The sequence below is a fragment of the Lagopus leucura genome, unplaced genomic scaffold (genome assembly GCF_019238085.1).
Source record: "Lagopus leucura isolate 7727_CA_CO unplaced genomic scaffold, USGS_WTPT01 Super-Scaffold_100001, whole genome shotgun sequence".
Classification (NCBI taxonomy): domain Eukaryota; kingdom Metazoa; phylum Chordata; class Aves; order Galliformes; family Phasianidae; genus Lagopus; species Lagopus leucura.
The window spans coordinates 71,478,204-71,491,305 of NW_024962262.1; the positions used below are offsets into that span (position 1 = coordinate 71,478,204).

The 13,102-nt window shown below is 38.3% G+C and overlaps 1 protein-coding gene across 1 annotated transcript in view; it reads right to left on the bottom strand.

The window, feature by feature from the left end:
* The window catches only part of PCP4 (Purkinje cell protein 4), a 51,936-nt gene that overhangs the window by 22,501 nt on the left and 16,333 nt on the right, over positions 1-13,102 (bottom strand). The window contains exon 2 of the mRNA XM_042867498.1: positions 9,524-9,575. Coding sequence (XP_042723432.1) covers positions 9,524-9,575 — 52 coding nt within the window. The remainder of the gene's footprint in view (positions 1-9,523; positions 9,576-13,102) is intronic.

A 13,102-nucleotide genomic window follows, 5' to 3' on the forward strand; every position in this document is an offset into this window, starting at 1 on the left:
TGCTGTTCTAAATGCTAGTTGTTTGCAGAAGGTAGCCTGATAATACCAAATTGCAAGCTAATTTTGGAGTATCAAGCTAAGTATATTAAGGGCTCTGAGCTACAAATTAAAAGCTTGAAAACCATCAGAAAAAAAAAAAAAAAAAAGATTTTTTAGTGACTTACTAATGGACAAGGAATTCGTAAGTGGAAAAGATTTTTCATTTCATCTAGAAAACCAAGTCTTCTGGAAAAGAAAAACAGAACAAAAGCCTATATATGAAGTAAAGCAGTTAACGTGTAGTTAAAGTGATGTTTCTGTAACAGTAAACTCTGGTAACCTCTGTTGTGCATTGACTGTGCTCCGCTTTTTCACTTCCACTAAATTAGAAAAATCATGCTGCTAAGCTACATCCACCTCTTGTGGCCTTTTAATCACCTGTTGTTAGAGTCTGTGGACATGGAAAGAGACATCTGTAATTTGTGTCAGTCTAGCTCCAAGGACTTCCAGTGTCAATACACCACTTCTTGCACCATTGACTCTAATGCTTATATACTATTGGCAAACTATCCATGATGATATACGGACAGATTCATTTCTGAGGTACCATTATTAGTTTTACTAGTCCTATCTAGAAACTAGCAGACCTGTGTTCTTCATTTGGGTTCCTATCAGCAGCACAGCAGAACTGAATGTTCTTCTCAGAGTAGTGATGACAGCACTGTTTCAGATGAGTACACATTTGTGGAAGCAAGCCTGCGCGTGTCAGCCACATACCAGTCATGGAAAGAGGTCTTGTTTACCCTGATGCATAGGCAGGCAGAATACTGATAATTACAAACTGATCTCCAGAAGAAATATGGTCAAAGGCATAATTTCTGTTCTGTCTTTCCTCACCAGAGAATCATAGAATTGCAAGGTTGGAAATGACCTGCAAGATCATCTAGTCCAACCACCCTCCCATTCCCACTACCACAAGCTAGTAAACCATATAAACCAACCTGATAGGAACTCCAGCATATTTGTGAGTCATGTGAATGGCAATACCTACAGCACCACCAGATCAGCATTTGTTTCCTTAATTTACAACTGCTTCCCCCACCCCTAATCTTTACATACAGGCTTCTCAGAAAGGATGAGAGATTGTACCACCTTCCAGGTGCCCAAATGTTCACTGAAATGAAAAAAAATTGGACACCTCTCTAATGCCTGGATCCAAAATGCTGTAAGATCAAAACCACATAGTCATCATGATCAGAGGGCTGGAGTACCTCTCCTACAAGAACAGGCTGAGAAAGCTGGGGAATCTTCTGCTTAGAGAAGAGAAGGCTCTAAGGAGATGTCGTAGCAGCCTTCAATACCTGAAGGCGGCCTTCAGGAAAGGTGGGGAGGGATTTTTCATAAGGGAGGGTAGTGACAGGACACTAGTAGATTTAGATGAGATATTAGGAAGAATTTATTTCCTGTGAGGGTGCTGGGACACAGGAACAGGTTGCCCAGTGAGGTTGTGAATGCCTCCTCCCTGGAAGGCCGGGCTGGATGAGGCTTTGAGAAACCTGGTCTAGGGGAAGATATCCCTGCCTATTAAAGGAGGCTAGAACTAGATGATCGTAAAGGTTGCTTCCAACCCAAACCATTCTATGATTCTCTGATCATTGCTATAGCAAAGCAGCTGATACAAAACCTTACAAAAGAGGAAAGTTGTGGCCATCAGCAAAGGGAAGAAACTAGAAGTCAGAAAAAAAAAATAATAAAACAGAACAAATTAAAAGACAAGGGCACAGTCAGTGCAAATATCCCCCTACCAAACAAAGAAACAAACAAAAAACATGCCCACAAAGAAAAAAAAAAAAGAACCAAAAAACACCAAAAGACAAATGACTATGCCAATAACCTTGCAGGGATCTTGTAGAGGCTCAGGTCTGGGATTTAACAGTTCTGTTAAGGCTCCTTTCTTTTAGGTAATTTCACTACTCCTCTATGTCCGAACTGAGCTTGATTTATTGACAGTATAAGCTTTCCTGAAGTATATGCACGACAAGTCATGCAACAGGACAAAGACCATCTATTAACAATTGAAACAGAATCATCATTAAGCATAATTCATAATTATTTCCTTGGGCTATTTCTAATCGCAGTGGTGCAGGATGGCTGCAGCTCTACTAATTGCTACCTCCTGCAAAACTGTGCAAAGGAGCAGTCCATATTAGTGACCATAGGTAAGTATGTACACTTACATGCATGTGTTCACTTCTTTATGTTTCAGAAATTGAGTTGAATCTGTATGCACGCAGTTTGAAAATACCACATGTAAGCAGGCATATACACACACACGTATCCCACCCCTTGTATGCAGGCACTGTGTATACAACAAAGATCTCATAAATTAATCAAGTTATTCTTGTAGCAAGCTGGAAAGAAAGAGATGAAATGAGGCAGGGATTGTTATTGTTATCTCTATTTTTAAATACTTGGAAAGCATTCAGTTACTACAGTGGTGAGGACCATATAAGTACCTAGACAGATTCATTTGTGGGAGGAACACTAAGTGTGAGGGCTTTTCCAACTCAAAGGTGCCAGCTAGCTGGGGATTTAAGGGACCTCTAAGGGGGAAAAAAAAAAAAAAAAAAAAAAAAAAAAGAGAAAAATATTTTGAAGTCATATTTTTCAGTCCTTTAAAGGACTTCAAAAAGTTGAAACAGTTCCTTATAGTTGTGCTGTTTTGATTTTTTTTTTTTTTTTTTGTTTTTTTTTTGTTTTGTTTTTTTCCCCTGGGAACTTCTGCATACGATTTGCTTTCCTGGTACTCTTTTATCAGACAGGAAACCATTGTTTTCCTCTTAAGTGCTGTTATTTTAAGAAGAAAAAAAAAAAACCAACAAACCAACAACAACAAAATGACACACCAGAAAAGCTGCATAACTAACATTAGAAATCAACATACACACGGAAATACTGCATGTGCATAATGTAGTATTCTTTGCATCTAGGAATGGACTTATATGGAAGTCATGAGGGTAGCTGCAAACAATACACAAAATGAAAACTTCCAGGGAAGTCTGAAGACAGGACATTGGCCAGGACCACATGAGCACTGCTGGCTCTCTTCATCACTGAAACTTTTAATAAGATGCTTTAAGACGATTCTGACTAAACATTTTAAAATGAAAGGTCTTCCTCGCCAGGTGAAATCCAGCAGTAATACACAACATCACACCAGGTGTGTCAGATAACAGAAGAATACAAACAGCATTTGGGCTCTCAAAACTATTATTTAAAGTTTCAGTCAGGTATATTCTCTCCTTTAAACTCTAACAGACATCTTTCTCCAGAAACCAGATGGCCACTGTGTGTGTGCAGACGTGGGGGTAGACGGAACTTCAGTAAAGAAGGTGTTCAGTTTATCAAAAACATGTAAGTTGTTGCTTTGAAAGTTTTTGTGTCAGAAGTTGCTGATAAGAAATTTTTTTGTGAACTATCCTTGTTAGCACTCTTCTAAATAAATAAGCACACCACATTTCTCCGGAGAGAACTTAAACTTATCCCTGGCCTCAAGAAATGGAAATTCACCTAGGAGAGGAAATGAAGTTCATGTATAATTCCCCTTTCTTCCTTTCAGCATCCTCTCTAGAGAAGATCTGTGAACAATATGAGAGCCTTATTATTAAAAGCTACATCTGTCTTCAGCTGAGACATGCTGGCATTCTGAGGAGACTGCTGGAGTCCTTGATACACAGATCAGGAAGGCAAAGAAAAAGATACAGGCCAGAAGAGGACCTGGAACGTGTTTGGTTTGGTTCTGGCTAAACTTTTTTGTGTGGGTGTCCCCAGGAAAGTGACTAAAATTCAGTGGATTAGGTTGCCTGTACGGTTTTTATCATGAAACCCATCTCAACTGCATAGCTACTCATCCAGAATTACTTGCTTTCTCCCAGCTGTCATTTGAAATGCTCTCAGCTGCAGATTACAGCACTGAGTTCACACAGGATTTTTACACCCTTGTCTGAGCCTGAGCAATCTGTACATGATAAAATACAACTTACGTAACTATGCAAAGGGTTCAAACACTTTTGTATTTAGGTTTTATGAAGGTGTTACATTTGATGGGAGCACAGACATCTAGGAATGTTACTGAAACACAGACTTTCTATTCTCAGATTTGGGGGCTGATGTACAGCAAATAATTCTCACTTCACACTTACCATAGAATGGTTTGGGTTGGAAGGGACCTTTAATATCACCTAGTTCCAACCACCCTGCTATAGGTAGGGACACCCCCTCTACTCAGGTTGCTCAAAGCCCCATCCAGCCTGGCCTTGAGTGCTTCCAGGGAAGGGGCATCCACAGCTTCGCTCGGCAACCTGTTCCAGTGACGCACCACCTTCTCAATAAAGAATTTCTTCCTAATTTCTAGTCTAAATCTACCCTCAGCCAGTTTAAAACCATTTCCCCTTGCCCTGCCACTACCGGCCCTTACAAAAAATCTCTCCCCAGCTTTCAAGTAGGCCCCTTGCAGGTACTGAAGGCTGTTATAAGTTCTCCTCAGAGCCTTCCCTTCTCCAGGCTGAAGATGCCCAGCTCTCTCAGCCTGTCCTTGTAAGGGAGGTTTTCCAGGCCTCTGATCATCTTTGTGGCCTCCTTTGGACCTGCTCCAACAGCTCAATGTCTTTCTTGTGCTGGATACTCCAGAATTGGATGCCGTACTTCAGGTGGGATCTCACAAAAGCAGAGTATAACCAAGGGTATGGTTGGCCTTCTGGGCTGCAAGCGCACATTGCCGGCTCATGTTGAATCTTTCACATCTTAAATCCCCACCAGAATCAGGTGGGTTTTATGAGATGGAACAAAAATTGGTTCTGGGCATAGATTAAATGAAATGGGGGAGGGAGACATTTCCTGACTAGGAGATCGTCTTCTGTGAGGCTCCGCTTTCAAGGGACAAGAGTATTTTAGCAGAATACCATAGTGAGGAAAGTTAAGGTGGCAAGACCATTTTCCTCCCAACACTCAATAGAACATCCAAGAAAATTCAGTATTACACATAGTTCCAGACAATGATATGATATGATATGAGAAGATTCTCATCTTCTGATTAGTGCTGTGAGGATGAAATATCAAAGAGAGAGAGACCTGCTTCATCTTTTGCCTCACAAGCTCTGTTCCGTGGGAAAAACAAGATGCACAAGGCATTACAACACTACAGCTCAATCACTATCCTTCGCTGTGAGTGAAGAACGTGACCTCTGGATCTGGGCGGACATGGCAAACCCACATTCCATGAGCATATTTAAATATTTACACAAATCAGCCTTATGTTTTCCCTTCTTTTTTGAAATCTTTCTCCACAAGTTCATTTGTTGGGCTGTTCCCAAAACCAGTATATTTTTAAATAGTCATTGGAGAATATTAGTGGAAAATTAATTTTGAGTTCTCAAACAAATATTTATATTAAAGTCTACTATAATAACGATCCTGAATTCTAGCCAGGAAATAATGCACTGTTGATCCAAGCACTCCTCATGAAGATGATTATTTACTATGAAGATGATTATTTACCCTGCTGGACCTAGCATTCTCCTCTGAATGCAGCAGGCACAGAGTGTGTAATTTACCAAATTCCTTGAGCAGCTGAAATTGGTGAACAGACAATTGACCACATTACAAATTGCAAAAAAAGGAAAACTTACTAATAGGAGCTCCATCCTAGCATACACAAGTTAGTTACAGTTATTGTTATTTTTTTTTTCTAGAAGTATTCAGATTTAAGTCAGTTCAGATGCCTCCATTTTAGATAAGCTCCTATGGTGAGCCAACCTATGGTGTATACAAAAAAGATGAAGAAACCCAGAGTCTTTATCCATTTACAGTTTTCTAATCACCCAAAGCAAATATCTCTCAGGATAAATGCTTGAGAACAGAATAGAAACTGAAAAAGAATGGATTCAGTTTCTCAGTACAACTATCTTCTCCTTACTGCATAGGCTGACTCTACGATGACATGCAACTTAATTCAAAAGTGTTCATTTTCTTTTTACTTAGAGCTGGGCACTTATAGAATTCATCATGTAATCATAATATCCTGAGATAATGATTACAAATATCAACTGAAAATCACATGCGTTAGGTACAGAAAAGAGAATTAGATCTATTAATAGGAAAAAGGAGTAATCTAAAGAAAATAATAGTTGGTTCTGATGTAGCTGCTACTGTTAAATGTGCTAGTCTTGTAAAGAGTAGATTGCATGGTACCACCTTGCAACATTCAGTGCCCACTGAAGTTGTCAGGTACTCTTACAATGACTTCACTAGCCTTTTCCAAGCCACTGATATTCCATGATAAAACACTGTAATGCAATGTTGTTATTCTTTAGGAAGAGATGAATTGTTATCTGCCCTTTTACCGGTCATGATCAAGACCAAACTACAACTTGTTGAAAAGGTCAAGTCAGATAAACATCATCCTGTGTGGTCACTGAGAGTTTTGCTGTTAACCTTCAACATCAGTAGAACTTGTTCCAACCCAAGCGATTATTCAGTATTTATACTACAGATACACCTTCAAGAATTACTGGCTTGTTGCTGCCTAAAGCAAGGAGGATATAGTGGTGTATACTGTACAAATATAGTGGAGGTCTGCTAATGTCCAGTACTCTGAAAGTGAAAAAGGACACTAACACTAAGCAGTCTGCTGGAAAATTCAAGGCAGTTGCAGGAAGATACTGCTGATGAATGAAGGTCCCATATAGGTACACTCAATTTATCAACATAACCAGTACAGTTTGGATACAAGATTTTCTTCTCTCATTATCACAAGCTCTAACACTGTCACACATCACTGCTCTATACAGTTTTTCTGAAGCTGTCTTTCCCACTGCACGTCCCTATGTGCCAGTGAGTAAGGCTGCTAGAACAAGGCCGCATCAATTCAGTGGAGGATGGGACTGCACGTGCATTTTGTGTTTCATTGTAAATACCTCCAGCAGAGGTTTTTAACAAGACTAAGAGAAGCTGTTGCTGGGGTGACTAAATATGACTAAGTATATAGTATCACTGCCCAAAGATCAAACAACACACATTCATTAACAATTACCAAACCTACCACTACTATAAAAGGAGTCTTCAGATATTTAGTTCCCTTAAATGCTTTACAGTGACAGCAACCCCATATACATCTTCAAAGAGGGAGAGTACTATTGTCATAGACATTGACTTTAGTTTCTCCAGTTTTGATTCATCCTAGAGATGGACCCAAAATTCACTCTCCACAGACAAGTTTACCCACAGCAGTTTCTCCATTATGTCAATCGAAACTGTAACAAGATCTGAGCATCATTATTAGTTGTCAGGGCTAGTTCTCAGACATTTTTCCTGGATTTGTAATCAAGAGCAAGGACAGTGACCAGGCCAGTTCAATTTCTCAAACAGTTCTCATAGTATGACTCTGTATTTTACACTAAAATGAAAGGCAGTTTTATTTCTTCCTCTCTACTTCCCGTTTCCAACAAGAGGGAAAGTTATCTTGACAGGGAAATGACCATCTGAAGAAGTGGCTGATAAGAACAGCCACAGTACAAATTTAAGACATGCACATTTTGGAGACTTCTGCAATACACAGTATATTACATTTTTGTAAGTACGTTTTACAGCACACCTGGTGTCCAGAAGAATAAGTCACTTTTGCTCAAATTCTAACTGCACACAGCTAATAAAGTGCAGACAGACAGACTTTTTCTGCTTCTTTGATTTAGAATTCAGTCTCAGGTTGAAAGTTCTAATTCGACTTCATTGCAAGTATGCGGATTTGGGAAAAAAAAGGGACTGTGTTCTATCTTCCCTGCTGCTGCTCTCTTTTATGTAGGTGACAAGTTTTTTGGTTATAATTTCACTACAAAAATAATTGATGTTATCTAACAAGATGCAGTAAGCATTTGCCTGTTTATACCACATATAAAACTACACTACAACTAAGCAGAATTGTGAATTTGAATTAATAACGCAAGCCAGTCAAAATTCTCCTCGAGGAGAAAATTTGCCCCTAAAAAAGCTGCAGAATAAGTAAATCTCAGCTGAATATTGCAGCAGGACGATCTTATTTGTAAAGAAATTCATGGTAAATGAGCTCAGTTCATAATGTGCTTTAACAGTAAAGAGAAAAACATGCTTTCCATGCTGCCTGAATGGTTGGCATAATTTTGCTTGCCTTCCTTTCCTGTTAACTTCAGGATGAAAATGGCTTTGCTGTCAGAGTACATTTGTTCCCACTAATTCAACAGTATAACAAGCTAAAATATGTATTTCTTTTTTCCATCCTTTAATTTGTGTTTTATCATATTGGGAACATCATCTACTGATTTCATTTACTGTAGCATTATGCAAACAACTCTTATGGGAAAGTCACCTCACTGTAATATGAAAACTAAGCAGAAAAAGGACTCAGTGTTTTAGGATATATTGCCTCAGAGAGCCCCACGTTTCTGGGCAGACCAACACAAAGGCCAGAATGCACATCTAAAATCACTGCTCAAATATCTCATCCCAATAAAACCCTCAACTTTTCAAAGAAGACACTTACATTCTTATTGCTTCTCATGGAGAAGATGAACTACCAGAACATCTTTTGATTAGAGCTAAATGATCAAACAGAGCAAACAGTGTTATTTTTTTTTTAGCTCAATCACTCCCCCGTTCATGAAAGTCTACAAAATGATGTTGTCTTATATTCGGGTGAGTCTATAATTAAAGATGATCAAAATGTTTTCCTCTGAAAAATGTTGCTGATGGTAACAGGATTTTAATTGCATGATCACTGGTATGCAATGTGCTTCTGCCTCCTATAGGAAATAAAATCAGTTCTCAACTAAATACAAATGTTTTTACTGAAAATTCAGCTGGTTTTCTTCTTTTTTTTAAAGCAAATAAAAAGAAAACATTTTCCGGATAGAATTTTTTGCACCATTCGTGGAGTAGGAATTGGCTTCTGCTTGCCCCTTTGTTAGGGGCCAAAAACATAACTTGCCCCTTTGAACAGCATGCATTTGCCCATTGACATCCTCTCTCCATCAACTCTCAGATGAGCTCTGTGCACGTGGCTTCTAACTTTAGTACCTCAGTTATCAGCCTAAAGTTAGGTGGAATTAATCAGACCACAAAATTATGTTTATGGACAAGTCTTTGTAATTATTTACTTTTGTATACCTTATTCATGTAGCAACTACATATAATGTTTAATCTTCTCTCTTCTGTTCTTTTCTCACATACCAAACACTGTCTTGTCCTTGCCTCATTTGCATCTGTGATGATTTCTAATATTTGATTTAAGTAGAGTGAACTCAGGAGCAAGTCTTTACTTAAGTACATGGTTTGAATACACAAAGGACACAATGACACAATCCCATGAAGCCCCTAGAGTTTTTCAAAAACATGCAAAAGGTTAGTGGGAAAAAAAAACAAGACTGATGCTGTCTGACATCTGTCATTACAGTAAATATCAATATCTATTTAATTGGCTCTATATTCTCCATCAAGAAATAAAGCTTACACTTACCGTTCTCACCAGATGTCTTATCTTTTCCATTTGTAGCTCCGGTTCCTTGTCTCTGGTAGAAGAGGGAAAGAAAAACCAGTTAGAACAAACTTGGATTGTCACCTTGGAACTGCTAGCAGTTACAGATAGATTTCCCTTCAATCTCTTGGATACTCACTCACCCTCTTACGATGCTGTTTAGAAAAACCAGCAGTCAAAATAGGAACACTTGGTACCATCTAGGCACAGCTATGTAAATATGTGTGCAATTGTACACTGTTATCACCTGCTAGTGATGGGCTATGTGTAGTCAGGTTAAAACAGTGCAAAGGTATGAGCTACAGTAGAACATTCCCTCAGGTCTCTGCCATGCCTCCATTTGCGGGATTCTTTTGACATTGGTCAGACTTTCCATTTTGTCCTCAAACACAGATGGAACGTCCCACTTCAACTCACTTAGACTAAAGAACACCTTCATGACATTCCATGCAAAATACTGTGAATAAACACTAAGTGACTTATAGCAAATGCCAGTGCAGCCCAAACAGATATTCACCATGGCAAAGCTGTATTAACATGGTTACACTTATATAATTTACTAGCATAGGAATGGCTACTCAAAAAAAAAAACCAAACAACCCTATACTGCATCCTTCAGAGGGAGCATCTCACAGGTAGAATTAAGGTGCTTAATAAACTTGTTAGGTAAAATTTGCATTCCTTATGCAAAATTATTTATACTTATAAATATTACTGAAACAGATTAAAAAAATCCATCCTCTAGGGCTGTCCATGTGAAAAACCAGGAGTATGAAGTTTACAGTGAATAAATCTAGTTGCATTCAGGGGTAACATATCTTCATGCATCAGGAAAGTTAACAACTGCAGCAGCATTGCAAACCACATGGTTTGCACTAAAAAATGGACAATCATACTCATTCTGTTATGAAAAATCATACAGGCATACTTATCCTCAGGTATTTACTGCAGAGCAGTATTAAAATTAAAATCAGGACTGCTGATTAAAAACTCCTCTAGTGTCTGTCTTTCATCTCCCACTGTGTTTGTCTTCTCAGAGTATTCATGATGTAAGTACAAAACCTTCATGTTTACTCTTAGCTCTCATTATATAAAGCCAGAGGGAGATAGAAGTTCTTCATACCCCTCAGGAGGACAGCAAAAAAGCTACATATGGTCTATCGTGCATCCACATGCCCATGGTGAGGTCTCTCATCTTCCTCCCTGTGGCAGACTTCAGTGCATGGCTCTGTTCCGCTGCCTTTGCCTCATCTCACACTGTGCAATGAGACAGAATCCCTACAGAAAACAACTTTGAGTCCGTAGCTACCATCCCATGCAATGGAAATATATTTTTGTTTCTCCCTGGAGCTTCAAAGTCTACAACAGGAAAGAAAACTTTAGGCTAATAATGCCAAAAAAAAAAAAAAAAAAAAAAAAAAAAGGATCCTAAAGGGCATTTTATTTTATTTTATTTTATTTTTTGAATGTGAAAGTATAACTTCACAATAGCCATAAGTCACTAAATCCACCCAGAAGCCAATTTTGCTAAAGACATTAACATTTACGCCTTTAAATTAAGCTTTGTTAATACGTCAATATTTCAATTTCAATCCCTATTTGAAACAAGATTTCAGTGTAAATTTATCAGGACCTCCCAAAAAAAAATAAAATACCAATTTCTAGAAGGTAAAAATCCAGTAACTATATTACTTTTTCTAAAAATTTACTTTTAAATCCTTTTTTTTTTATATTTTTTTTTTTAGATGTTTTTTCTGAGTATTTCAGACTGTGTTGCCTAGCTGTTATGAAGACTTCTCTTTCCTCCCCAGGCTATACCTGTCAAGTTTGGTCTGCTGCTGATGCAGTGCTGGAATAGGGAAGCACGCATTTCATGTCTCAGGATTTCCCCTTTGGGAGAGGGGAAAGTTCTGATAAAGAAAATAAATGAAATCTCAGCTTCAGTTACTGAAGATATTTTCTGTTCATGAGGTCAAAATTGTTTTCTAAGTTAAAATCAGACTAAATACATAAAGCTTGTTTGGGGACCATTAGACATAGAATAAAGCTTCAAAGTCTCTTAAACAAGCTTCTGATAGTACTTCCTTCTGTGCTGCATACATAATTTCATCTAAAAGCACTGTGCTGTATTCCAAAAAAGACCAATGGATTTGAGAAAGAGAATCAGTTTCTTGTTAACAGGGCATTGCAACTGTGTTGGAAAAAGCCATATACAACATATTCATCCACTTGCAAACCCCTCAGTATTTTACTTCAATACATTCACTGGCCCTATTAAAAACAAACAAACAAACAAAAAACCAACACATTTTCAAGATGCTGATACTATTAGCATTAGCCTCTTGCTTCCTTCCTCACCTTTCACGATGCTACCACAGGCAGCAAACAAGGCTTAGGTTTCCAATATCATTCCAAACAAAGGACTGAACATGAGGAGGAGTATCTTCAAGAAGCAATGGATTAAAGCCCTTCAAAAGCTGGTGTAATAGATATTGTCCTCAAAGCCAACAAATGAAATTAATAACATTGAAATAGGAAAAAAATAGTACTAATTTCTGAGCTTTGTTTTTAAACAAGCAAATCCCCAAGTTGCTGACCATCTTTTAAAAGCTAAAAGTAGTCTAATCCTTTTGCTTCCTGTAACTCATAGCCATCTCCCATCACTCAAAGCTTCTGAAGTTCCCCAGATTCTGTAAGGCAAGGACTAGGATACAAGCACTGAATAAACTGTCCATTGGGTATTGAAGAGGAAACATCTGAGCCAAAATGAACATGAGTCTAAAGCCATAATGATCATCCAGTAAAACAGGATAAACAGTTTTGTTGCTACGTTGCGTAGGAGGAAACATAGTTTATGACTGCTTGGGGCTATATTAATTTTTAACTCAGTGGTTTTGCTGAACATCAAAGGCACATCATTAAAAATGTCTCCAAAAATCAAAGTCACTCCCAATTTGTCAGAAGATGAAGGAAAAAGGGCTACTGCCAGGAACCACAGTAGGAGAAGAATAGGTTTACTTTCCTGTTAAATTCTTAGTGCCATACAGTGCAGCTCACTAATGTAGTGTAAAATCTACAGAATTAGTCCCCAGGTGTACAAACTAAGGGCAAAAAGTGAGTTTTCAGCCAGAAGGATTTCTCAATAAGAACATTAAATTACTGCAGTGAGGTTTTCTATTCATTCTCCTAACCTATCCTGCAATCCCAAACATTGTTACATTCTCTCTTGTATTCAGATTTCTGGACCCTTTCAACAACACTTCAAAGTTGCACCCCAGCATTAGGGACTGTATCCAGGCATTGGTTATGAAGTTTCTTGAGGCAGAGGAATAACTTTTGAGGAGCTATGGAAAGCCCAATATCAGGAGATGAGACTGTCAGGAAGCTCTGACAAATGGGTCAAATGGTTTTATCCTTCATTTGAGTGCAGGGCCCACATGATGTACGGGGCATGCTGTATCCCAGTGAAGCAGGGGTTGCAGATGTTTAAAAGTATATTGTTTCTACATAAGGAAAAAGGGAAAAAAAGAAGGAAAAGGGAAAAAAAGAAGGAAAAGGGAA